General features: G+C 44.0%; 1 protein-coding gene across 9 annotated transcripts in view; it reads left to right on the top strand.

The window, feature by feature from the left end:
• The window catches only part of LDB3 (LIM domain binding 3), a 249056-nt gene that overhangs the window by 186737 nt on the left and 38545 nt on the right, over nucleotides 1-23774 (top strand). For 5 of the 9 annotated variants that reach the window (XM_053309389.1, XM_053309388.1, XM_053309393.1 and 2 more), the window contains 3 exons: nucleotides 4421-4591; nucleotides 13301-13348; nucleotides 15816-15958. In XM_053309389.1, coding sequence (XP_053165364.1) covers nucleotides 4421-4591; nucleotides 13301-13348; nucleotides 15816-15958 — 362 coding nt within the window. The remainder of the gene's footprint in view (nucleotides 1-4420; nucleotides 4592-13300; nucleotides 13349-15815; nucleotides 15959-23774) is intronic. The other 4 variants (XM_053309395.1, XM_053309392.1, XM_053309390.1 and 1 more) reach the window with 3 other exon arrangements.

Raw genomic sequence — 23774 nt, 5'->3', positions numbered from 1 at the left:
AAAGAGGAGCTTTACACTGCTTATATTGTCAGACCACATGAAATACTGATGATCTCTGATTCTGGTTTCTGATGCTCAGCAGGTTATAGAAATACCCACATCTGAATTCTGCCCTTGTTTACACCCATTCAGTGGGCTGTGGGCATTTAACTGAGGGCAAAATTTAGATCTCCAGGCAATATCTGTGCTTTGATCTCAGAGCATAGACAGAGAAAGTGTTGTTAACAATGGCACTGCACTTTTAACATGTAAATACTGGAACTTTCCCAGACAGGCAGCTTTACTGCAGCAGGAAGTGCCTCAGGTTAAGCCATTTTGAGCACTGTACCAAAGTGCTACTTTTTTAGGACGTATGTAGTGCACAGTAACTGTGAATTGTCATGAGTAATGCTGAATAACGCCATTGACTGTATGAACTCCTGTCGCTGTCCTGATGTTGCTGTAAATGGTTCCCTCATATGAACTCTTTCTCCCTCCCCCGCCTTGCCAAAGTGTAGCGAAGTTGCTTTCAATTATGGTTTGGAAAAGCTCCTGGGTGAGTCAAGAGGACTGCCCTTTATAGGAACCAGGGAAAGAGATTAAATAATCTCCTTTTTTGCAGCTTTTTTGTTCACTTTTTATGGAATATCCCTCTGCAGACACCAGTTTCACGCATAAAATAATCTACCACTAAGGAGAGCATTCATATAGAAATGAAGTTCATTCATACGTTGAGATGCCGTTTATATTCTGTCATGCTCTCATCTCTTGGATGAATATTTCTGCACCTTGAACTATTGAAATTATTTTTAATTTTTCCTTCTAATCTTTTCTCCCTGCTTTCCTTTCTCACACTATTTCTTCTTTCACCTCCATTTCACTTTTTTGTTCTGTTTTCTTCTTACTGCTAAATTTATTCTTTTCTCCCTATTAGCCACTAGAGACTAGCCACATGGGTTAATTATAACCATCTGGTTGTATGTATTTAATATTCTTATTCATCGTTATTGTTCATTCTTGTAACTATTTTAAATGTGAGCCTGTTAGCAGAAATTTATTATTATACAAGATTGCTTCTGTGAGCTTGGGAAAGCGCATAACGTAAAGAAACATGAAGGGGCAAATATAATTCTCAGCTGATATCTGGGTGTGTGTGTGTGCAGATATTTTACGTTCAGTTTAGTGCTTTAGCAGAAGTAAGGGTGCATTTCCTCTTTTCTCTTTTGTATGTCCTCTGTGGATTGGCTGTGCCCTGTGTGTTCCACTCTGCCTATCTTCCAGTTGTTCATAGAAATTTCTAGAATTACTTTCAGTACTGGTGTATGTGTCACTTGTTCTTGCCACAGCCTTTCATTCCTGCCATTCCTTCTGTTCCTTCATGTGATTTTCTTTTTTCTCTGGGTAAACCATGTGTTTGAGTGACCGTATGCAATAGTATAGTAGGTCATTTTTTTGAGCATGCAATTATGGCCACAATCTCATTAAGATTTCTCTTCCCACACACATCAAAAAGCACATCTAGACAGTTAAACTGGGCCCAGGTGGACATTACAATGCAGATGAGGATACATATTTGTATTTGCAGGAGCTGCCTGCTCAGAAAGCTGCTTCCATTCATGAGTCTAGATTAGATCGATTGTATTTAAGACTGAGTAGCTTTGTTGTAATTTTTTGTAAGTAGCTGAACTGCTAATGATAAATAATTGATATTGTTTAGATTTGAGAACACATCTTCAACACAGGTTCCATGTGAAATTTCAACTAATCAGTATAGGATTAGATTTTGGAACAAGCACAAGATTTCAAAGATAAAGAACATCTAAAGTAATTATGTGCATATGCATCTGCACTCTTTTCATTAACTTAAGAAAGGAAAGAATGTTGATACAATTATGCACATAATCAAAACAAGTTGATGCAAAAAAAAATTACATATTGTTTTAATTTACCGTATCCAGTTACTCATACATATAATTTACCTGGCAAAGAAAAAAAAATCACAAAAGAATGAAAGGAATGAAAATCTGCAGGAAATGCCTAGTATTTCCGTGCCATTTTACAAAACCTGGAAATGCAAGCTGAAAGAAGGGCAGATAACCAACAGTTCACCTCCAGGACCAGGTAATTCACAGAACCCCAAACTCTGGGGGGAAATTCAGAGAGAGGTTATTTTGGAAACATCCCCGCTTATCAGTAAACCAAATGTTCATGAGATACTCTCCTGCAGAAGAGGGTGCAGAGTAGTGTGTATTCCATCTTGGCTTGACCATATTACACAGCCTGTAGTCATCCTAATATTGTCCATGTATGCTATTCTGCAGGAATGGAAATGAACAGAGGTGCACTTAGGTAGTTTTGGAGCATGGATCTTTGGAGGCCTCCCCCACCCCCTCTGGAGGCCCCCCACCTGCTGCAAGTTAAGCATCATCCCCTACATACACACACACACACACACAGAGTGACAAAAAGTGTTTTTAACATGGAGTATATTTATGCAAATATGCAGTAGCAGAAACATTGCATCACATAACTTAACATACTCCCATCCCACATTTTTCTTTCACCACTCCCCGCCATGTCTCTAAAGCACCCGACACAGGTCATAATCACACTTGGCTGCCTGGCACAGTGCAGGCCATCAGTGACCACATGACCCAGGACAGTCTAAAGAGGATTTGCGGGGCCCCAGGGAGTGTGGAGGCCCTGGACTTTGGCCCCAAAGTCCAGGGCTAAGAGCGCCACTGGAAATGAATGGATCTGATCCATAAAGAAAGTCTTGTGCAGACATGTCTTCATGGATCCAGAGTAAATCAACTACAGAGAGTCAATCATTTAGTTTCCTCAGCATTCACATATACTGTACACCACATATACTGTACAACTGTATTTATAGCACAAAATGTCACGGCAGAAGGCTTGGGAAACAGACTGCATGAAAATTTGTACCTCCATCCCATTAGGGGGATTACTTAGGAGTATGTGCAGCGTGTGTGCGAAGGCTCAACAAATCAAAACTCCACTTGCTTCTGCTGCATTGTTGTATCTTAAGGACATAAGAATTGCCTTGCTAGATCTCCTGACTTCTTAGCTTTGTTATTTATATGTACTTCATGGGCTTATTTATCCTGCAGCAAATAACCATTGATTAGGATAGATCCCAGAAGAAGGATCTTAATCCTAAACCTTTTCCATAACATGTTTTACAATACTGTAATGTGCTAATTAACTTCAAATATCTCTTGTATGTATCAACACACAAATGCTACCTCTCTCTCCCTATAGATAGTGCAACGCAGAAGTATGGGGAGATGGCGGTTCTGGGATGTATGTTCAGCTTATGTGGGGCAATGGTGAGGCCCAGTAGTGATCTAAAAACAACCCCCAAATCCACACTGCGGTTCTTTTGCAAACAAGTAGATATAGAAAAGATTCCCTGAAGTTAGAAAGTAATAAAAAAGTACTGATATAGTCTGACTAAGAAAGCTCTGTTAAACAACTAGCCTGACTCGTAGGCCACTCTGGGAAGCGGTTGGGCAGAAGCCCCACCCATGCTCCCAAGGGTACTGTTACTGTCAGCAAGAACCATGTCCATAGTTGCTGCTTCCTTGACATGCCCCTCTTTCCTCTTGATTGGCAGCTAGGGAAGCAGACAGTACTCTCAGCAGGCTGGACTTGGTCCAGAGGCTGCCTGCTGCTGATCAGAGCTGCAACACTACACAACTTCTCTTTCAAGCATTGGCATAGTGGTTAATGAATCCACTGCATATTAATATGCAATACAACATCAGACAAAAGTGTCTATCTGGGGCTCATAAATATGTAATTTATGAAAAGATTGTTTTGAAACGTTCAAATAGCAGCTGGGATAGGTTTTGACTACTAAGCCATTCTGTACATTTAAAATGGTGGCTAAGGTCTAAGATGTAATATTGTGTACAGTCCCCTCTGCCCTAGCTTTTCATGTACAACTATGCATGGCCGTAGTTGAAGTTGGGGTGTTGTCTGAGGAGGCTCCCTCTAGCAGTGTCTCAGGCATTGCAGACTCCCTGGAATTTTCAGCCTCTGCTGGAGTTTAGAGTAAGTTCCTGTTGCTCCAGTTCAGGGGTCTCATTAAGTTTACATTTTGGGCACTGGTGGATTCTGACATATATGCACCACCAACCATTCTTCATAGATTTGTTTACTCACATGCACAATTGTATGACCAGGTTTGGCTATGGGTCCCAGTGCTGTGAATGCTGAGTAATTCCATCTTAGCAATAACTGCAGCCAAAGCCTAACAAGTATCCTTGATGTGTGTACATTATTGTGCTTCAAGGACTTCGGTAATTCTGCTTGACTCCCTGTTTGTATGTATCTTTTGCACCCAAACAAAATGACCTGTTGTAAATGCACAGCTTTTAAAGATGTGCCTTGTTTTATTCCATTTAACTTTAATCAGTACCCCTGTTGAGCATGTGCCAGTATCTACCCGCTGCACCCCTTCTGCTATGTCGCCTGCTTCAGCCCATCAGCCCGCTACTGCTGCTCACAGTGCTGCTCACCAGATGACCCTGCCATCGGCCATGGCCACTTCAGTGGTACATGATTCCATCTCATCATCTTGCCAAAGGTAATACTTTGTGTGCTTGTTTGCTTCATCCATTTGCTTTGATGAAATGAAAGAGAATAAAGGAGGGGAAAGGAAATAAAAAGTTATACATGTCTTTGAGGATATCAGGAAAAAAGATTACTACAAAGGTCTGTTCTTGAGAGTTTAGATCTTGCATTTCTTGTGCATAGCATAGCAGGTCTGTGTGCAAGAAGGCCTTATCACAGAAGCCATGTGTGCACCACAAAATGAATCACAGGTCCTTTAAAATCTCTGGCTGACATACCATGCAGAGAACGATCAATGGTTCAGACAGGCACCTATGCTGCTGCAGAGGTGGATTGCTCTGTGCCTGCTAAGCATTGCATAATCACAGTTGTGACTATTCCCATTAGGAATAATAGGAGTAGCATTGCAACTGTGACTGCAGAACACTTTTTAGATTGTGAGCCCTTTGGGGACAGGGTTCCATCTTATTTGTTTGTTATTTCTCTGTGTAAACTGCCCTGAACCATTTTTGGAAGGGTGGTATTTATTGATTGATTGATGGTTTTTTAAAATTTGAATTGATTTGATTTGATTTGATTTGTATACCGCTCTTCCAAAATGGCTCTGGATAGTTTACAGCAAGATAAAAACAATTAAAACAAATTAACAATTAAAATCAAACTATTAAAACACAATAAAACCAATTAAGCAGCTAAAAACCCTGGAAATGAGGGCAACAATTTAAAACAATGTAAAACAGTTAATCATTTAAAACCCTGGAAGGCCAGGCAAAACAGACAGGTTTTAAGGGCTCTCCTGAAGGACAGCAATGATCTCAGATTACGAATTTCTACTGGGAATGCATTCCACAGCCCAGGAGCAGCTACAGAGAAGGCCCGCCTCTGCGTCGCCACCAGATGAACCGGTAGCAACTGGAGACGGACCTCCTCAGATGACCTTAACGTACGGTGGGGATCATGTGGAAGAAGGCACTCTCTTATATAACTCAGACCTAAGCCGTTCAGGGCTTTAAAGGTATTAACCAGCACTTTGTATTTTGCCCAGAAACATATCGGCAGCCAGTGTAACTGTTTCAAAACTGGCATGATATGGTCTCTTCAGGTTGCCCCAGAGACCAATCTGGCTGCCGCATTCTGAACTAACTCAAGTTTCCGGACTACGTACAAAGGCAGCCCCACGTAGAACGCATTGCAGTAGTCAAGCTGGGAGGTTACCGGCTGGTGCACCACTGCTGTGAGGTCACCCTCTTCAAGGAATGGGCACAGCTGTCGAATCAGCCAAAGCTGATAGAAAGCACTCCTGGCCATGGCCTCCACCTGAGGATGAGGCCTGGGTCCAGGAGTACTCCCAAGCTGCACACCTGCTCCTTTTGGGGGAGTGCAACCCCATCCAGCACAGGAAGATCTAATTCACCCCTCAGATTCTGAGCCCCCACAATGAGCACCTCCGTCTTGCTTGGATTCAGCTTCAATTTGGTCTCCCTCATCCAGCCCATTACTGCCTGTAGGCAGGCATTTAGAGAATGAGTGCCATTTCCTAAAGATGAAAAGGAAAAGGAGATTTGGGTGTCATCAGCATACTGATAACACCCAGCACCAAATCTCCTGATGACCTCACCCAACGGTTTCATGTAGATATTAAAAAGCATTGGTGACAGAATGGAGCCCTGGGGGACTCCATATAAAAGCTCCTGTTTTGAGGAGCAACTGTCACCAAGCTCCACCATCTGGAATCTACCCAAGAGATAGGAGCGGAACCACTGCAAAGCAGTGCCCCCTATCCCCAGCTCCCCCAGCCGATCCAGAAGGATACCATGGTCGATGGTATCGAACACCGCCGAGAGATCCAGAAGAACCAGCAGAGTCACACTCCCTCTGTCGATTCCCTGGTAAAGGTCATCCATCAGGCCGACCAAGGCTGTCTCTACCCCATAGCCAGCATTAAAGCCAGTTTGAAATGGGTCTAGATAATCAGTTTCCTCCAAGACTGCCTGGAATTGGTCAGCCACCACCCTCTCAATCACCTTGCCCAACCAAGGGAGATTGGAGATTGGTACAGAAATTGAATGAATGAATGAACACTTAATAGCCATGGATCATTCTACCTCCACAGCAGTGTGGGTGTACTTACTTACTTACTTATTTATTTATTTATTCAATTTTTATACCGCCCTTCCAAAATTGGCTCAGGACGGTTTACAAATAAAGCAAAGACAGTTCTAATCAATCAGCAATCAACAAAATACCATAAAATTAAACAACAAAACAGTTTAAAAACCCATAAAATAAAAATTAGATAAAAACATGTTTAAAACACATTAAAATTTAAAAATTGAACCTCCGTTGAAGGCCTGGGAAAACAAGTATGTCTTCAGGTCCTCCTAAAAGCAAACAGAGAAGGAGATGCTCTTATTTCAGCAGGGAGCACGTTCCAAAGCCCTGGGGCAGCCACAGAAAAGGCCCGATCCCGAGTTGCTACCAAACGGGTTTGCGGCACCCATAGTCAGACCTCTACAGATGATCTTAATAGGCAACAGGGTTCATGACAGAGAAGGCACTCTCTTAAATACCTTGGACCTAAGCCATTAAGGACCTTATAGGTAATAACTAGCACTTTGTATTTCGTTTGAAAACCTATCGACAGCCAGTGCAGTTCTTTTAGAATTGGTGTTATATGGTCCTTTCAGGTGAACCCAGAGACCAGTCTGGCTGCCGCATTCTGTACCAATTGTAGTTTCCGAACAACGTACAAAGGCAGCCCCACATAGAGTGCATTACAGTAGACAAGCCTAGAGGTTACCAGCATATTTGCTACCGTTTTAAGGTCATTACTCTCCAAGAACGAACATATCTGGCGTATCAGCCAAAGCTGATAAAAGGCTCTCCTGGCCACAGCCTCAACCTGAGAAACCAGGGAAAGTTTGGGATTCAGAAGCACTCCCAGACTACGAACCTGATCTCTTAGTGGGAGTGTAACCCCATCCAGGACAGGCAGATCTATACCATCTCTTGGATCCTTACCCCCTACAGACAGTACCTCTGTCTTGTTTGGATTCAGCTTCAGTCTTTTATCCCTCATCCAGCCCAATATTGCCTCCAGGCAGGCACTTAGAGGGGGTCATGCTATTTCCTGATGAAGCTGGTATGGAGAAATAGATCTGGGTGTCATCAGCATATTGATTGCACCCCAGACCAAACTTCCTGACAATCTCTCCCAGCGATTTCATGTAGATGTTAAAAAGCATTGGAGACAGTATGGAGCCTTGTGGAACCGTACACTTCAGCTCTCACTTTTCAGAGCAATAGTCTCCAAGTGACACCATCTGCATTTCTGCCAGAGATGTAGGAGCGGAACCACTGTAAAACAGTGCCACCCAAGCCCACCTCCTTCAAGCGACCCAGCAGGATACCATGGTCAATGGTATTGAAAGCTGCCGAGAGATCCAAAAGGATCAGCAGAGTCACACTCCCTCTGTCAGTCGCCAATTGGAGATCATCCATCAGGCCGACCAAGACAGTCTCAACTCCATAGCCCACCCGGAAGCCAGTCTGGAAAGGATCTAAATAATCGGTGTCATCCAGAACTTCAGAGTGCATCACAGCACTTTGGGCACCTCTCTCTCTTTTTCAATGGTTCTTTGTGTGGTATGTCAGCAGCACTAACAGGTAGACTGTGACACATTTGGGTTTGGGGTTGGCAAGGGTGGAGTGAGCTACCAGTGGTGCTGCATTGGGTGGGAGTCACTCACCCTTCATGGCCAGCTCTGGATAGATAGCCCAGCATGGGGAGGTTGGCTTTCAGGAAGACTAGCTGCTCCACCAAGCTAGCCTCCAAGCATGAGTGATGGGGTGTCACCACATCCCCAGTCCCTCTCTCTCTAGACGCTGCTTGGCGGGCATGAGAGGAACCGTACAACAACCATCAGATGGTTTGGGCATTGCCCGTTGATGCATTGCCCCAAACTAGATCAGCACTATCTGCCAGCCTGCCATCAGCTCCTGCAAGTACTGCAGAACATTCTGCTTAGCACTTCTGCAGGGCTCAGTAGGCTCTTCCCGTTCCCCTGCCAAACCACCAAAAAATGCCCTCTGTGAACCACCGAGTGGAATGCACAGGTGGAACTTCCAGCTTCCTTGGCCCTGCTGACACTGTGCTGCTGGACCGGAAAGTGGTGGTGGTGATGCTGCTAGGGGTGGAGCTGTGCACTAGCTGTAGGCACTCCAGTACCACCCTCCTGGTAGCACCCTAACCTTCTCTCCAGGGCTTGCCTAACCTCTTCAACCAGGAGGTTCCTCCAACTGGGCAGCTGCTCAGGGGTGACAATTTTGCCCTTCACCCTTGGATCACAAAGGCAGGACAAAATATGCACTGCCAATGTACCCAAGGGTGTTGTGAGCTGATCCACCACTCTAGTCCTCAGCCGACTTGCCTCAGTGGTCAGCTTCCACAGTGGTCAGCATGGACTGGAGCTCACCCATTGTCTTCTGGAGGGTGGGCACAGCCTGGCTCAGCACTACTCTCTCGGCACACAAGCCATTCATGGCAACACAGAATGGCTCAAGTGTCAAGACAACCTCGGAAATGATCACCCAGTCCTGGGTGGATAGGTTGCAGACTTCCAAGCCATGCCTCCTTACCAGGCTGTGAATGGCTGCCTCTTGCTCCTGCAGGTGCTGGAGCAAGAGAGAGGTGGAGTTCCACCAGGTCAGAACATCCTGAGGGATCAGGTGCTCAGGTAGGCAGAGCTCAAGCTGCCTCTCCTTGAGAATCCACCTACCCTTTTTGCTCCAGTGGAAGTAAGCTGCTATCCTGTGGCACTTGTCCATAAGAACAGCCATGGTTGCAGCAGGCTGCACTCAGCGCCTTCACCCGGGATGCCTCACGTGGCCTTAGCCCCAGAAAGACCAAGCACATCCCACACAACCAGGTTTAGAGTGTGCGCCACACAACAGATGGACACAAGTTGAAGCTGCTTGTCTGACTTCACTGTGTTCCGAGCATTGTCAGTCACTATGAACCCTCACTGAAGATTTGGCTGCCCAAAGAGCCATCCCTCCACCTGGCGATCCAAGGCCACCGAAAGCAAATCTGCCATTTGGTCAGTGTCCAGCATGCAGCAGAGCTCACCTGTGTTTTGCTGCATGGGGGGAGCTGACCATGCCACCAGCAGCAGATGTCCCCTCACTCTCCTGCCCCCACCAGTGCACCATAAGGAACAAGAAAGCTGTGTGCAGCCTACTCCTACTGATCCACAGATCAGCAAAGAAGTGCATGCTGGTGTCAGGAGCTGCTATGTGCAGCATAGGGGTGTGCACGGAACCACCAAACTGCGGTCCGGCACTGGGGTGGGGGGTTGCTTTAAGAGCAGGGGGAGGGTTTACTTACCCCTCCCACTGCTTTCCTGCTCTGGCGCCCGTAATTTTAGTAGTAATTGGGGCGGCAGGATACCTCCCTGCCGCCCCTTCCCCGCTTTCAGTATGAAAAGCTCCGAGGAGTCCTCTGCGCGCACGCACGTTGTGCGCATGCACTTCACATCTCTGATGTGCGCGTGCACGCAGAGGACTCCTGGGAGCTTTTCCAGAGAGGGAAAGCAGTGGGAGGGGTAAGTAAACCCTCCCCCCGCTCTTAAAGCAAACCCCCCACCCAAACCGAACCACCCAGGTCCGGACCGGTCCGGAGGCCTTTAGAATGGCCTCCGGACCGGTCCGGGCACATCCCTAGCGCAGCAGCCCTGACAGCCTCTCTGCACACCAGGTACAGGGAGGGCACCACCTGCCTGCTGAAAGTGGTATGTGAGAAGATTTTATACTCGGGGGCAAGCAGCCATTGGAAGCCAGCATGCTCCACCTGGAATAGCTGGTCGTCCAAAGCGATCATCTTGGCAATAGCAATCATCTTGGCAAGACCACTTGCCCACCAGCTGCACCCACCATGCAGGGAACTTCCCCTGCTTGGGAGCAGGAGAAGCTGCCTTGCTACTATTCGAGGATGCACCAGGCCTATTGTTGCCAGCAGGAGCAGTGACTCCCCAGTGATGCCGTCACAGGTGCTGCAGCATCCCTGAAGTCGAAAGATGCTTAGAGTCCTCCCCCCTGCTGACCTGTGCCCTACAGTGGGTGCAGACAGCATGGTGTGGATCACCATGGCGGAGTTCAAAGTGGTCCCACACCATGCTGCGATGGGAGCCAGTCCAGCCCCATTTAGGTGGTGGAGGTACTGGGGCTGCTGGTTCCTTCTGGGGGCCGCCAGCACCATCACCCTCATTTTGAGGCTAAGAAGGTCCAGGAAGTGGAATGTCCTCCTCCTGCTCCTCCTCTGTCTCAGACCGGGAAATCACACTGCCAAGGGGGTTTGGGGAGGAAGGACGATGAGAGGGATCTGGCTGGGCTAGTAGCAACTGACACCATCACCGCCGCCTCCACTGCCACAAGAAGATCTTCTTCCCTGACAGGGCAGGACTTTCCCCCTAATTCTACCTTAATTGCCAGCAGCAGCTGTGCTGCAGGACCACCCTCCTCCGGAAAGGTGAGCCTGCATGGAACAGCCACAGTGGTGGGGACAACTTGGGGAGTAGGCCCCTTTTGCTGTCGCCCACCATGAGCAGCATCACCCCTCCTCTGCCTGCTAATCTTCTCCTGGCTCTGCCTCGCACTCTCCCGGATATCTTGGGTTGTTGTTGTTTTTATTTAAGCCCTAACTCTGATGAGGGGAAGAAGAAGCTCCTTTAAGGTGGGTATTTTTTAAAGGGGTGTGGTGTCGGGGTGGTCTATTTATACGGTGTGTGCCACACACAGTGCTATCTATAACTGTAGTGCACTCACAGAAGCTAGAAAAAATTAAATCCCCCCAAATAAAGAAGCAGGGTTTATGGAGGAGGAGGCTTAGAGGGGAGTGAGCAACAATAGGGTCAGTCAGAGGGAAGGGAAAAGGGATTACTGTGGCATCTCCTAACCCACCCCTATTGTCCTACAGCCCTAGTGCCTAGTACCTAAAGCCCACCCCCAAACTAGGCCCTATTTAAAGAATTCTAACCTGACTGGGGTGGCGGGGGCAGGGACTTAACTTCCAGCATCTGCGTCTGGCCAGGTGCTGCTCTCTGAGGAACTTGGGCCGAGCCACTGCACTCTTGTACAATTTCACTGGGCTAGATTTTACGCAGCAGCCCCAGTGGAACTGAAATGCCAGCATTAGGCTGTGCATCATGTCCGCCATCGGTTGTCTCTTTACAAACCCTGAAGCACTGATTCAACTGCTGTGCCTTCTGATCTGCTGTTCCAGAGTTCTTTCTCCTTGTTCCACAGGACTTTAGTTTTGCCCCACCACAGAGAGCAGGAGAGGCTGGAGTTGCTGGTTGGGAAGTGCAGGGGCTGCATCTTCTTTTAATGTTGTTGGGTTCTTTTTAATTGACAAGCATCATTCTCAGAGGCATAACTATAATAGGGCAAGGGGAGACAGTTGTCTGGAGGCCCACTGCCTTGAAGCCCCCCCCCCCGAAGCAAGTCACATGACTCACTTCCCCAGCTGCGCACCCGCCTGGGCTTCCTTCAGTTGTATTCATCCTCCGAAACTGATGTGAGTGTTAAGACCTGGAGCTACCAGAACAGCATGTCTTTCTCTAGTACCATGAAATGACTTGCATCTTTGCTTCAGTAAGGGGGGGCATTTTAAAATCTTGTCTCTGAGCCCACTCCAACCTTGCTACGCCCCGATCATTCTTAGTTCTGTCGGTTTTATCATCCAATAAAAACTCCTGTGGTTTTATGATGTTTTATTAATTGTGGTGCTTTTGTTGCATTGTTTTTATCTTTTAACTGCACAGTGCCCTGCAAGCTTATGCTGAAGGGCGGCTAACAAATCTGTCAATCACAATTAATTAATTAAATTTCATTTCCCAGTGAAGGTCTTTACTTCACTATTTGCATGCTCTGTTCATCACAGGTTCATCTTAGACCAGACTGAAAAGAAGCAGGCTTCTAGTGCCACACAACAAAAAACATATGAACTAATTTCTAAAACAGTTCCTCTTGTCCTGCTAATTCCATATCTGATACCTAATACAGGAAACCAGGATTTTAAATTTACCCAGCAGTGGGAACATGGGTCCTGCTCCCCTATGATAAAATCAGGAAACAACCCCCATATTCTGAGCTGCCTAGGTTTTTGTAACACTGTCACACTATAGCTAGGATCCCTAATTTTGCCTGATACCTTAACAGTTTTTATTTACAATATTTATATGCCACTTTTCAGGAAAAAGTTCTCAAAGTAGTTAAGATAATGGTTGGTTCTCCTGATGTTTTCCCGCTATAATACTAGGTGTTCAGACATGATAGCAAAGCAATGTGTATCTTTGATTGCTGACATGTATTGCATATCAGTAATTAGAATCCAGAAACTGAAGAACTACAACAGTTTTGTGAGCTACTAATCCACTGGCTTTAAATGCCATTACATGCAACCTTCATTGGATCTCCTGGCTTGAGTATGGTGGGTAAGTTTTGATTCCGTCTCAGTTAAATGTTCACCTTGGAGGGAACACCGTGCCTCTCGTGTACTTTAATGTATCTTTAATGATGTTACTATGCTTAACAAACCACATTTTAATTTTTATTCGGAGACCATGTACAATCCAACTTGCTAATTAGCCCTCTGCAGATTATTCCAAATTTCAAACATATTTTATTTTGCATTTTAAAAAGCACCAACTTTTGTCTTTTTTAGCCTCAACCGGCATTCTTCCACTTCCATCACCTACCAGTCCAAAAAGAGGTATACCGTGCTCCCTCATGCCGATGCTAGTAGTGTGCAGCTTTCCATTTGCCAGCTGATGTTTAGTGAAGCATTAATCTGAATAATTATCTTGTTACTGGCAGTCATTTCCCTTTTCTGACAACTAATGGTTTTCAGATTTACTGGCTGCTTGGATCTGCTGTTATCTGTCACAGGAGTCTCACGGCTGCTTTCAGTGTTTTTAAGCTTTTCTTTTAAACCATCATCAATTCCTAGGCTATTTTCTTACCATACCTCTGTTTAACTTTCTACCCCAGAAATTACAACTGATACCTTTCTACAGCTGACTTAGCTTTCCTAAAATTGTTCATTAATGAAGCTGTGTGCTTTTTCTCTCTTTCAGGCTCTCTTTCATAGCTAATTCTAAACTGCATTCCTGCTGTTGCTCTCTTGCTGGATCTTACAATTTTATCTGAATTGTTATATTGGAGTGTTTCATTTCTCCATATTAAGATATTCTTTAGTAGATTTTTATTTCCCAGAAGACAGGATATTGTAAACTAATGTATTATCACAAAACAATTTTAAGTAATTGTAACCAATAGTCATTTATCCATTTGATGATACTTACAATTATAATTTTATTGCAAGTGATGTAATGCATATTGCCAAATCAGAATCACACTAGATTAATTTAGAAAGTGTTTGTGATTTGTGATTGTGAGCCTAATTACCTGTGAAAGGTTGAGCTGTGCAACAAAATGCACTCAGCAAATCAGGAACACTAACCATTCAGATTGATCTTTTATTCTAGGAATGGCTAATTGGTAGCCCTTGGTCTACCTCACATCCATTGTGTCTGGCTCCCATTGGCCCTAATTTTTATTAAGGTGTGGTTAAAAAACCCCAAAAACCATTACGTGGGTTGTTATTTATAAAGAAACTGGTTTTTGAAAGTTGAAAGACACTGTATTTGAAAGTTGAAAGACACAAAGTAAAGTTATATTTCTCTTTGGGTTTTGTATGTAACGTTGAAATCATGCTCAAGTGCTTCTCTTTCCTGTGACGCCCTTATGGCTGCATGCTGCTGATTTTATTATCAGCCTAATTACCTGTGAAAGGTTGAGTTGTGCAACAAAATGCACTTTTGGCCTCTTATCATCATTCACACAACCACCTCGGTGTGGGGTGCCCTTAGCTGGAACTCAGCACAGATTGATTCAAAACTGTATGTGCCATTTGCTGAGAGGGTCAAGAGGATGGTCCCTTGGCTGATATGGTATCCATCATTTTGGCAGGCCACCTTTTGAAGCTGACATGAGCACGGATAGATTTCCCAACTGCCTCATTACCACTTAATTATGTGCTAAGCTACTCTGGACATACTTCATAGGTTTTTGAGTTCCAAACTACTGTGGTCACCTTTGGACATTGGAAGATCAGTTATAACTCCCTTAACAAGGAGCTGTTCTGGGCCACTTGAACAGTGCTTGAACATAGTTGCTTTAACTTCTGATTTTGCCTTTAGTTAGTCAGAGATGTTCAAATGACAGCCACTGGGCTGAATCCAGCCCACAAGCTGGTTTATCTTTCCTCGCACCCAGTACAGAGCACAGAGAGGGGCAGTAACAGGTCATCATCTGATACAGGCATCTTGCTGAAACTAAGCAGGTCTACTCTGGCCAGTGTCATATGGAAACCCCATCTACACTGCCTTGAGTTCCACAAGGAAATAAAGATGGGATATAAATGTAACCACATAGATAACTGCTGAGTCAGAAGTGATATCTTCTGTGCTGCCCAGGCTAAAACAAAACACACACAAGAGGCCGATTCTGAGTCAGTAGGTTCCCTTCCTAGTGCAAAAAGCAAGGACACTCTGGAGGCCTCTCCTTCTGGAGCATCCTGTCCTTCCACTCTGAAAGGAAGCCAACTTCTTCAGCCTGGGAGTGGGATCCAGACTGTCCCTCAACAAGCTGTTGGAGATGGGCATATGTTCACATGGGTACCTGGAAGATACTTGCTGATCTAGATATAGATATTTTCCCTTGCTTTCTGAATCCACCCTGCTTCCCACTGAAAAGAGTTCAGCTGAAATGAGTTTTTCTGATCTCCCACTGCTGTTATAAATGACTATCTTCCATGTGCAACACATGTCATTTTCCTCCTCCCAAACTCAGTGGCCAAGTAAGAACAGTCACCAGGCAAATACAAAGGGTGCTCTGATATTTGACAATTAATCTTTATCAATATGCTAATAGAACCTAAGGTTCTCTTTTGACTTTATTAAACTTTTGATTTTAACCTACTCTTTAAAACACAATTATTAGAAGCACAGACTGGGCTGTAGTGGATTTTTAAGTTATAATTTCTCCATCCTTTTCCTCTGGAGCTTTCAGGTAGTATCCCACAACATTCTGTGGAAGCCGCCACTGCTCCTGATGTTTTATGAAGCTTAATCTTCTGGCGTATGCATGGTTTGCTCATAGCTTTGCTTTGATTTTAGAGGTCCAGGCCAATCTTATATATCATCAGCACCAGCTCCCCATGGCCCAGCTCCTTACACAGGCTACAGTGAAGCCCCAGCTCCTGCTTCGAAACCTAGAGTTGTCACCACTGCCAGCATCAGGCCCTCAATTTATCAGCCAGGTAAGAAGACTTCAAAGTGCTAAACAACAATTGTCCCTACCACATCCAATACTACTACAGAGTGAAGTAAAAACATGTTAAAGGGAAAATATAGGAAATCAATACATGTATGTGACTAGAGACTGCTTTTTATACATTATGCAAGTATCTTCTGCCATCTGTACTTGTTCTGGCTGATTTTTTTTAACCTACAGTGAATAGCATCTGGGGGTCTTGTAACACATTTCATTTTTTCAGTGTGTCTGCAAGGGAGTGGCAGGCAGTCCCCTCTTCCAGCTTCATGTGGAGCAGTTTACATGTTATGTGGTGGGGAGTGGGGGCACACACATACATACACACACACACACACCCTGAAATATTCCTGTGGATGCCCATGTTCACTTAAGATAGTTAACTGCACACCTAAACATGTAATATGTGGATATGACAAATGTGTTTGAAAACACATGTATAATATATGCCTCCCTAGTCAAAGAGCTATTCTGAGTTAATTGAACAATTTCTGAATGTGGGATGGTCAGTTGAACAGGCATTGTGTGAAGCTTGTCAGAGAGCTGCAATTGGCTGTGGCTGCTTGATGAGTGTACACTTAGTTGCAAACCCAAATGCCTTGCCATGGAATAAAGGTGTGGCATGGCATGGGCCTTTGAATAGCACTAGATTTGGGGTTTGGTCTGGATGATTTAGGGCAGTGATTCTCAAACTTGGGTCCTCAGGTGTTATTGGACTTCAACTCCCATAATCCCCAACCAAAGGCCACTGAGGCTGGGGATTATGGGAGCTGAAGTCCAATAACACCTGAGGACCCAAGTTTGAGAATCCCTGATTTAGGATCTTCTGAAACCAAAGCAGGAAGAAGGCTGCAGGGGTGGAGGTGAAGGTAGTGGGAAACTACTGAAAAGTAAACAGAAGAGTAAAAATTGTAAAACTATCTCAAGAGACGGTGACGATGAATATTTATATACCGCTTTTCAACAAAAGTTCCCAAAGCAGTTTACATAGAGAAATAATAAATAAACAAAGATGGATCCCTGTCCCCAGAGGGCTCACAATCTACAAAGAAACTTAAGATAGATACCAGTAACAGTCACTGGAGGGATGCTGTGCTGGGGCTGGATAGGGCCAGTTGCTCTCCCCCTGCTCAATAAAGAGAATCACCCCTTTTAAAAGGTGCTTCTTTGCTCAGTTAGCCGGGAAAACAATGTGAGAGAAGTGGCATTTTATTCCCAGTGTCTTGTTTACGCATGAACATTCCTGGACATGTCCCTCACTGGACGAATTCATGTTGAGAGTTGCTCTCCTATTATCTATCACCCAAGCGCTGATTTCACATGGCCGTGCAGCACGTAACGGTCACCAGAACAGCCAGCCAACACTGGATCTGGCTCATAGTGGTTTGCTGGTGTGAAACTCAATTCCATGTGCAAAGGTCAACAGCTTTGACTTTTGGGGGTGTTTTTAACACTTGCACCCTCCAAAACCAATTGCCACGTTGTGGCCATTTAAGGTAACAAACAGGCAATCCCATTCTTTGACGTGGTGTCTGTCTTTTATACAAATGGGCTTTGCAAATGCTCAGAGACCACATCAGAATCTTCCAAGCTTCTGCTCTCCTTTTTTCGGTGAGAACCCTGCCCCCAGCCACTATATGCAGCTGCACCACTCCTCATCCTAAGCCCTAAATGGCTTGGGACCAGGTTACCTGAGAGAGTGCCTTGCTCCATATGTCCCTACCCATTCCTTAATATATTCTTCGGCAGGGGCGTATCTAGGGGTAGGGCAGGCAGGGCACATGCCCAGGCACCACTTGAAGGGGGGCGCCATTTTGTAAAATTAATTTTTAAAAAAAAAATGGCTGCCAAAAACAAAATGGCCACCGTGCATGCTCAAATGGCCTCTGTTAGGCTCTAGGTCATGCCAGGCTTTGCAGAGGCCATTTGAGCATGTGCGGTGGCCATTTTGTTTTCAGTGGCCTTTTTTTTAAAAAAAGATTATTTTTAAAAACGGCCACTGCACATGCTCAAATGGTCCCTGCGAGGCCCTAGAGGCCAGCGGGGTGAGGGAGAATCTTTGCAAACCCCCCAGCCTTTAGGAAGCCCCCCAAAGGGGCTACGGGTAAAAATAATAATAATAAAAATATAATATAAGACACTGTACACATATTCAGATTGGCACTATGTACCGAGAATCAGGGCTTGTGAATACTGAGCTGACGCTTAAGAGCTAGGATTGTATACATTTGCTCTTACTTTGCTTATTGTGATAAGTGAGTTAAATGTGATGTCTTGCTAATATGGCTATTAATGGTGAGTTTGTCTTTGAATCAGTGTGAAATCCTTAGTATTAAGGCCCACTGGGAGTTTCTTGCTCTCTTTCTCTCATTTTAACTGTCTTTCTGAAAGACTAGAATATATTCCAAGCAGTGACACAGTTTACTCTGCATATCCTTTAATTATTTACAGAGTATCTGGGAAAAGTCAAATTCTCCATTGATTTTTAAAACTTATGTAATGGTGATGCTACAATGCATGGTAGAGAATTAGACAGGCACTTCTGTTTAGTTTTCCAGTTACATCTCCACATGGTATTTGGGTATTTCATGAGCCCCCACATACTGAAATTTGTAGTTTTCCAGCATTTTTTGGTCTGGCTAAGTCCACTGCTAAATAGTTTTTGAAATATTAAAAGATTAACGAGCTTGACTTGTATTTTTCAGCTGATATTATGGTAAAGTTATCTGAAAGATGGGTGTCAGATGCTTGGACAGGGGGCGCAATTTCAGTGTTTGCCCTAGGCACTATTTTCCCTAGATACGCCTCTGTTCTTCGGAGGCCCTCCTCCAGGTGCCCCTGCCAAACAAGTGAGGTGGGTGGCTACCAAGAAGAGGGCCTTTTTGGTGGTTTCACCCCATTTATGGAATAGTCTCCTCAGTGAGGTTTGCCTGGCTTCGTCACTTTGTTCTTTTAGACGCCAGGTAAAGAACTTTTTTTCACCCAAGCCTTATAAATCCGGGTTTTCATATTTGATCTTATTCTTAACTCATTTTAAAATGAGTTTTTAAGCTGCTTTGTATTGTATTTTGTATTTTCTTTTTTATCTTTTTTGTCTGTTGTGATTTTTAATGTGTTATGTGATTTTATTGTATGTTTTAATCCTCTGTTGTGAGCCTCCCAGAGAACAATTTGTTATGGTGTGGCTAACAAATAAAGTTGTTGGTTTTATTATGCTATTTACACACAGTCTACCAGATGTTATTGACTAGTTTTGGTACTTTAATTATCAGGCCCTTTCCAAGGGTCTAGGACAACTAAAGAAGTATTAATGATATCGTCGTAGTATTCATTCTGTCCCAAGTAGTGTGGCCTTCTATAGTTGATGTGTTGTAATTTTATTGTTGTCCAAGGTGTCGAGATGGTGTTCAAGTTCTTTTGGTATTGCACCAAGGGCACCATCAACTATTGGCACCACTATTGTATTTTTCCCTCCAGAGCCGCTAAATTTCAGTCTGAAGGTCCTTGTATTTAGTTATTTTCTCCACTTGTTTTTTGTCGATTCGTCTATCCTCTGGGATTGCAATATTAATTATCAGAACCCGATTCTTTCCGATGACTAGCAGATCAGGCGTGTTGTGTGCTAAATGCCCATCAGTTTGTATTTGAAAATCCCAAAGGATTTTTGCCTCTTCATTTTCTGTGACCTTCTCAATTGGATGATTCCACCGGTTCTTGCTTCCTGGCAATTTGTAATTCTTGCAAAGGTTCCAGTGGATCATTGCAACAACTTTGTTGTGTCTTTCCTTATAATCAGTCTGCACAATTTTCTTACAACATACGAAGTGTTCAACCATCTCATCCACTTCCTTGCATAATTGACACTTACTATTTTTCTGGGTCTTATCAATTTTTGCTTTTATAACATGTGTTCATAGTAATTGTTCCTGGGCTACAAAAATTAGACCTTCTGTTTCTTTCTTCAGTGTCCCCTTCTTTAACCACTGCCATGTTGTGCTATTGTTGACTTTCAATTGTATGTCATTAAAGAACTGGCTGTGTAATGGTTTGTTTTGCCATTTGCCTCATCGATTCATCATCTGCTGTTTTTTGTATTCATCCTTTGATTCCTTTATTTTCGACAGTCCTGTCTTACCCACTTCCTGTAGCATTTCTTCTTGGCTTTCATTGATGTATTCTGCCAGTGCTTGTTTTTCTTCTTCAATAGACTGTCTGACTTGCAACATTCCATGTCCACCTTCATTTCGTGGCATCTGTTAGCATCACTTCTTGGGTGCAGGGCATTTGATGGTCATTATTTTCCTGGTTTTCCAATCCAGCGCATCCAGTTCTGTCTGTGTCCAATCAACAATACCTGCTGTATAATCGGATTACAGGAATTGCCCTTGTGTTGATTGCTTTGATAGTGTTACCACCATTGAGTCTGGATTTCAGTGTCTCTTACTCACCTGATGTATTCCTTGCTAACTTTGGTCTTCACTTCAGCATACTTGAACTTGTCACTTTGAAGAATGCCCAAATACTGTTAACTTTCCTCAGGTGAAAGACTCTTTATATTGTTTTTGTTTGGCATCTCAATTCCTTCACTAGTTGTCATTTTTCTTCGATTTATTGCCAAAATAGCAAATTTGTCCAGTCCAAATTCCAATGCGATGTCATGGCTATAAATTCTAACTGTATTGAGTAATGACTCAATTTCGGATGGTGACTTTCCATAAAGCCTTAGATTGTCCATAAAAAGAAGGTGGGAAAGCTTAACTGGTGTTTTTGAAGTTTGGTATCCATGGTTTGTTTTGTTCAAAATAATGGATAGCGGAATTATGGAGATTACAAAAAGTAAAGGCAACAATGAGTCTCCTTAAAGTATTCCTCTCCGGATGTTAACTTCTCCCACTTCTTCTCCGTTGACTAGCAAATGAGTCTTCCATGTGTTCATTGCCTTTTTTAAAAAAAACAAAGTTTTTAATGTTATCATGTGCTCCAGTCATTTCCAGGCATTTCAAAATCCAGTTGTGTGGTAGTGAGCCAAATGCTTTCCTATAGTCAATCCAAGCTCTGTTTAGATTTGTCTTTCTTCCATTTACAATTTTCCAAAACTATTTTATCAATAAGAAGCTGATCTTCTATGCCTCTTGTTTTCCAACGGTTTCCAAAACTTCTGTTCCATTGGTAACAAGCTGTGCCTTTCTAGGTGGTCTTGCACAGCATCTACTCCAATTGCTGTCATGAGCTTGAACATTGTTGGAAGGCACGTTATTGACCTATAATTACTTGGTACTGTGTCTTTTCCATAGTCTTTCATAAGAAGACAAGTCTTGCCAGTTGTCATCCATTTATCAAGTTCTCTACCTTCAAGTATATCATTCAATTGCTCGGCTAGTCTTTTATGTAAGCTGGTTAGATGTTTGAGCCAGAAGCCATGTACTTCATCCATTCCTGGTGCTGTCCAATTCTTAATCTTGATGACGATGATGATTCCCTCAGTCTTATGGTCCATGCTTCAGTCGACATTGTTAGGTCTTCAGAGCTTCATGCTGCAAGTAAAAGGACATGGTTTTTTGTTTATTTTCTATTTTCTCCACTCTTTCCCTATCTCTTTATTCTTTATTTGTTTAATTTTTCATGTAGTTTCACTTTTGTCTCAGCATTTTATTTCCACACACACAGAGACCCCCTGCTCCCACTCCCGGATGGGACAGAACACTTAGGCCTTGCTCGCATTGCATGGTGAGCAAGACAATTTCTTAAACGTTTGCCCATTGTGGGGCTAAACTGCCTTCAACAGATACCCACAGCAAGTGCCTATTTTGTTTAGGAGAGTCGCACATAATCAAGAGCTGCGCCCACTGCCAAAAATTCACTAAACAGGTGAGGAAGAATAAGGCATCTTGCCTGCATTCAACTTTGTGGGAGTAAGCGCTTCATTCCTCCCTGGATTCATTCCTCCAAAGATGCCACCAAAATGTCCAAGGACAATGTGCCTTTCTCATCAAAATCGGACACTGAATTGGTGGCTCCACATTCACCCAAATCTCAGTCGGTACCAACTGCTCCAGTTCTGAAGTCTACTTGCTGATGCTGTCTACTCCATTACCTTCCTTAGCATCACTCCCACCAACCCCATTGCCATAGGGATCGATATTGAAGCCTTTTACACTAAAACCTTCAGCACCTACTGTCTTCATGGCCTCTGCATCAGGGATCATGCTAAAGAAAAAGCTCCCCCATCAACAGCCATCTTTACCAGCAGGACAGCATCTCCTATGCATTCCTAAATGTAAACAAGCAGTGGAGACCAAGAAGGAGAAAAATAAAAATGTAGGAGGTGATGTGCCAGTACCAAGCACGTATCTTCAGTCCCAAGGGAAGTGCCCATACCAACACCAATGCCAACCTCAACTGTAATCAATGCTTCCCCAGAGTATAGAGTATTCCCCAGAGCTGACATGGCCCCACTCTCCAGAACAACAGCCAGATAACAAACTGGAATACACCCCCACCTCGGATACCAGCAGTTACATCCCTGGTTACCAGGACCAAACACCTCTACCATCAAGATCGAGGCACTCTTTGCCATCTGAGCTTTTTCCAACCTGCAAACATGAGACACATCATAGAGACCAAGACCCTTCCTCAGATCGGCACCATACTCAAGATTGGGATCGCTATGCACACCACTATGTGGATCGCTGAAGCGGGAACTCATCAAGGAACTCCCTCTTCTCCAAATATTACAGAGGTGACCCTCACCTTAATTGGGACCAAGGTGACCGTGATTACAGTTGCTATGGACAGGACTATAATGGGTATTGTTTATCTTATGCTCCCAGTTGGTATCGGGAAGATCTTCAGTACTGGGATGAGTGGTACAATTGCTATAGCAGTCCATACAACCTCAATATTAATCAGAGCCGGTTTTGAACCCAATCTTGATCCTGCTCTGTTGACTGTAGACTTAGCCCTTATTCCAAGAGACATTTGGAGCAGCAGACTTCACATCGCATGCGTGAAGGTATGATACCGAAACCCCATCAGCCTTCTGAGAAGGCTATACCAATGAAGTTGGTGAGTCAACATCTACTATCATCTGCATTGGCACCTGAAGAACTTGAGCAAATCAAGCCTGATCACTCAGGTTTGAGTCAAGGGGAGGAATCAGAGGATGAAGAGGTACATTTCTCACATTCGGAACTGACCTAATTGGGGTTGTCTCCACAGGATCTAATCACTGACTCAAAACATATTTCGCCATCAGAGGACTTGAACTTATACTCCAATTATGTCTCAAGAATGGTGATGGCTCTCAGATATAATTTGGACCAACAGCACAAGGGTGAACTAGATCTGTTGTTTGGGCTCATTGATGCTGATACTCGAGTTCCAGCATCTTTACCTTTGAATATGGCTCTTCTGGATATTGTGAAGAACTACTGGAATAAACCCTCATTGTTGTCCCAGCCTACTAGACACCTCAACAACTTTTATAGAGTTCAAATGGAAGAGGACATCTCAGCATTCTTGCAAAAAAACACCCCCTGATTCTATTATTGTGGAAGCAACCTTGACAAAGACTGGAGGAAGATCTACTGCCAATCCAGGTGACAGGGAAGGAAGGAAATTAAATGCATTTGGGAGGTGCCTATATTTAGCAGCTGTTTTGCATTTTAAAATTGCAAACTATCAGGTGTACAATGCCCACTATAATCATCTCCTATGGGAAAAGGTTATGCCATTCATTGACCAGTTGCCTCCTGATAAAAAAGGTTCGGCAAAAGTCTTTGTGAAAGAGGCAGTGCAGTTAGACA

The sequence above is a fragment of the Hemicordylus capensis genome, chromosome 3 (assembly GCF_027244095.1).
Source record: "Hemicordylus capensis ecotype Gifberg chromosome 3, rHemCap1.1.pri, whole genome shotgun sequence".
Lineage (NCBI taxonomy): Eukaryota > Metazoa > Chordata > Lepidosauria > Squamata > Cordylidae > Hemicordylus > Hemicordylus capensis.
This window is presented reverse-complemented; position numbering and strand designations above follow the sequence as displayed.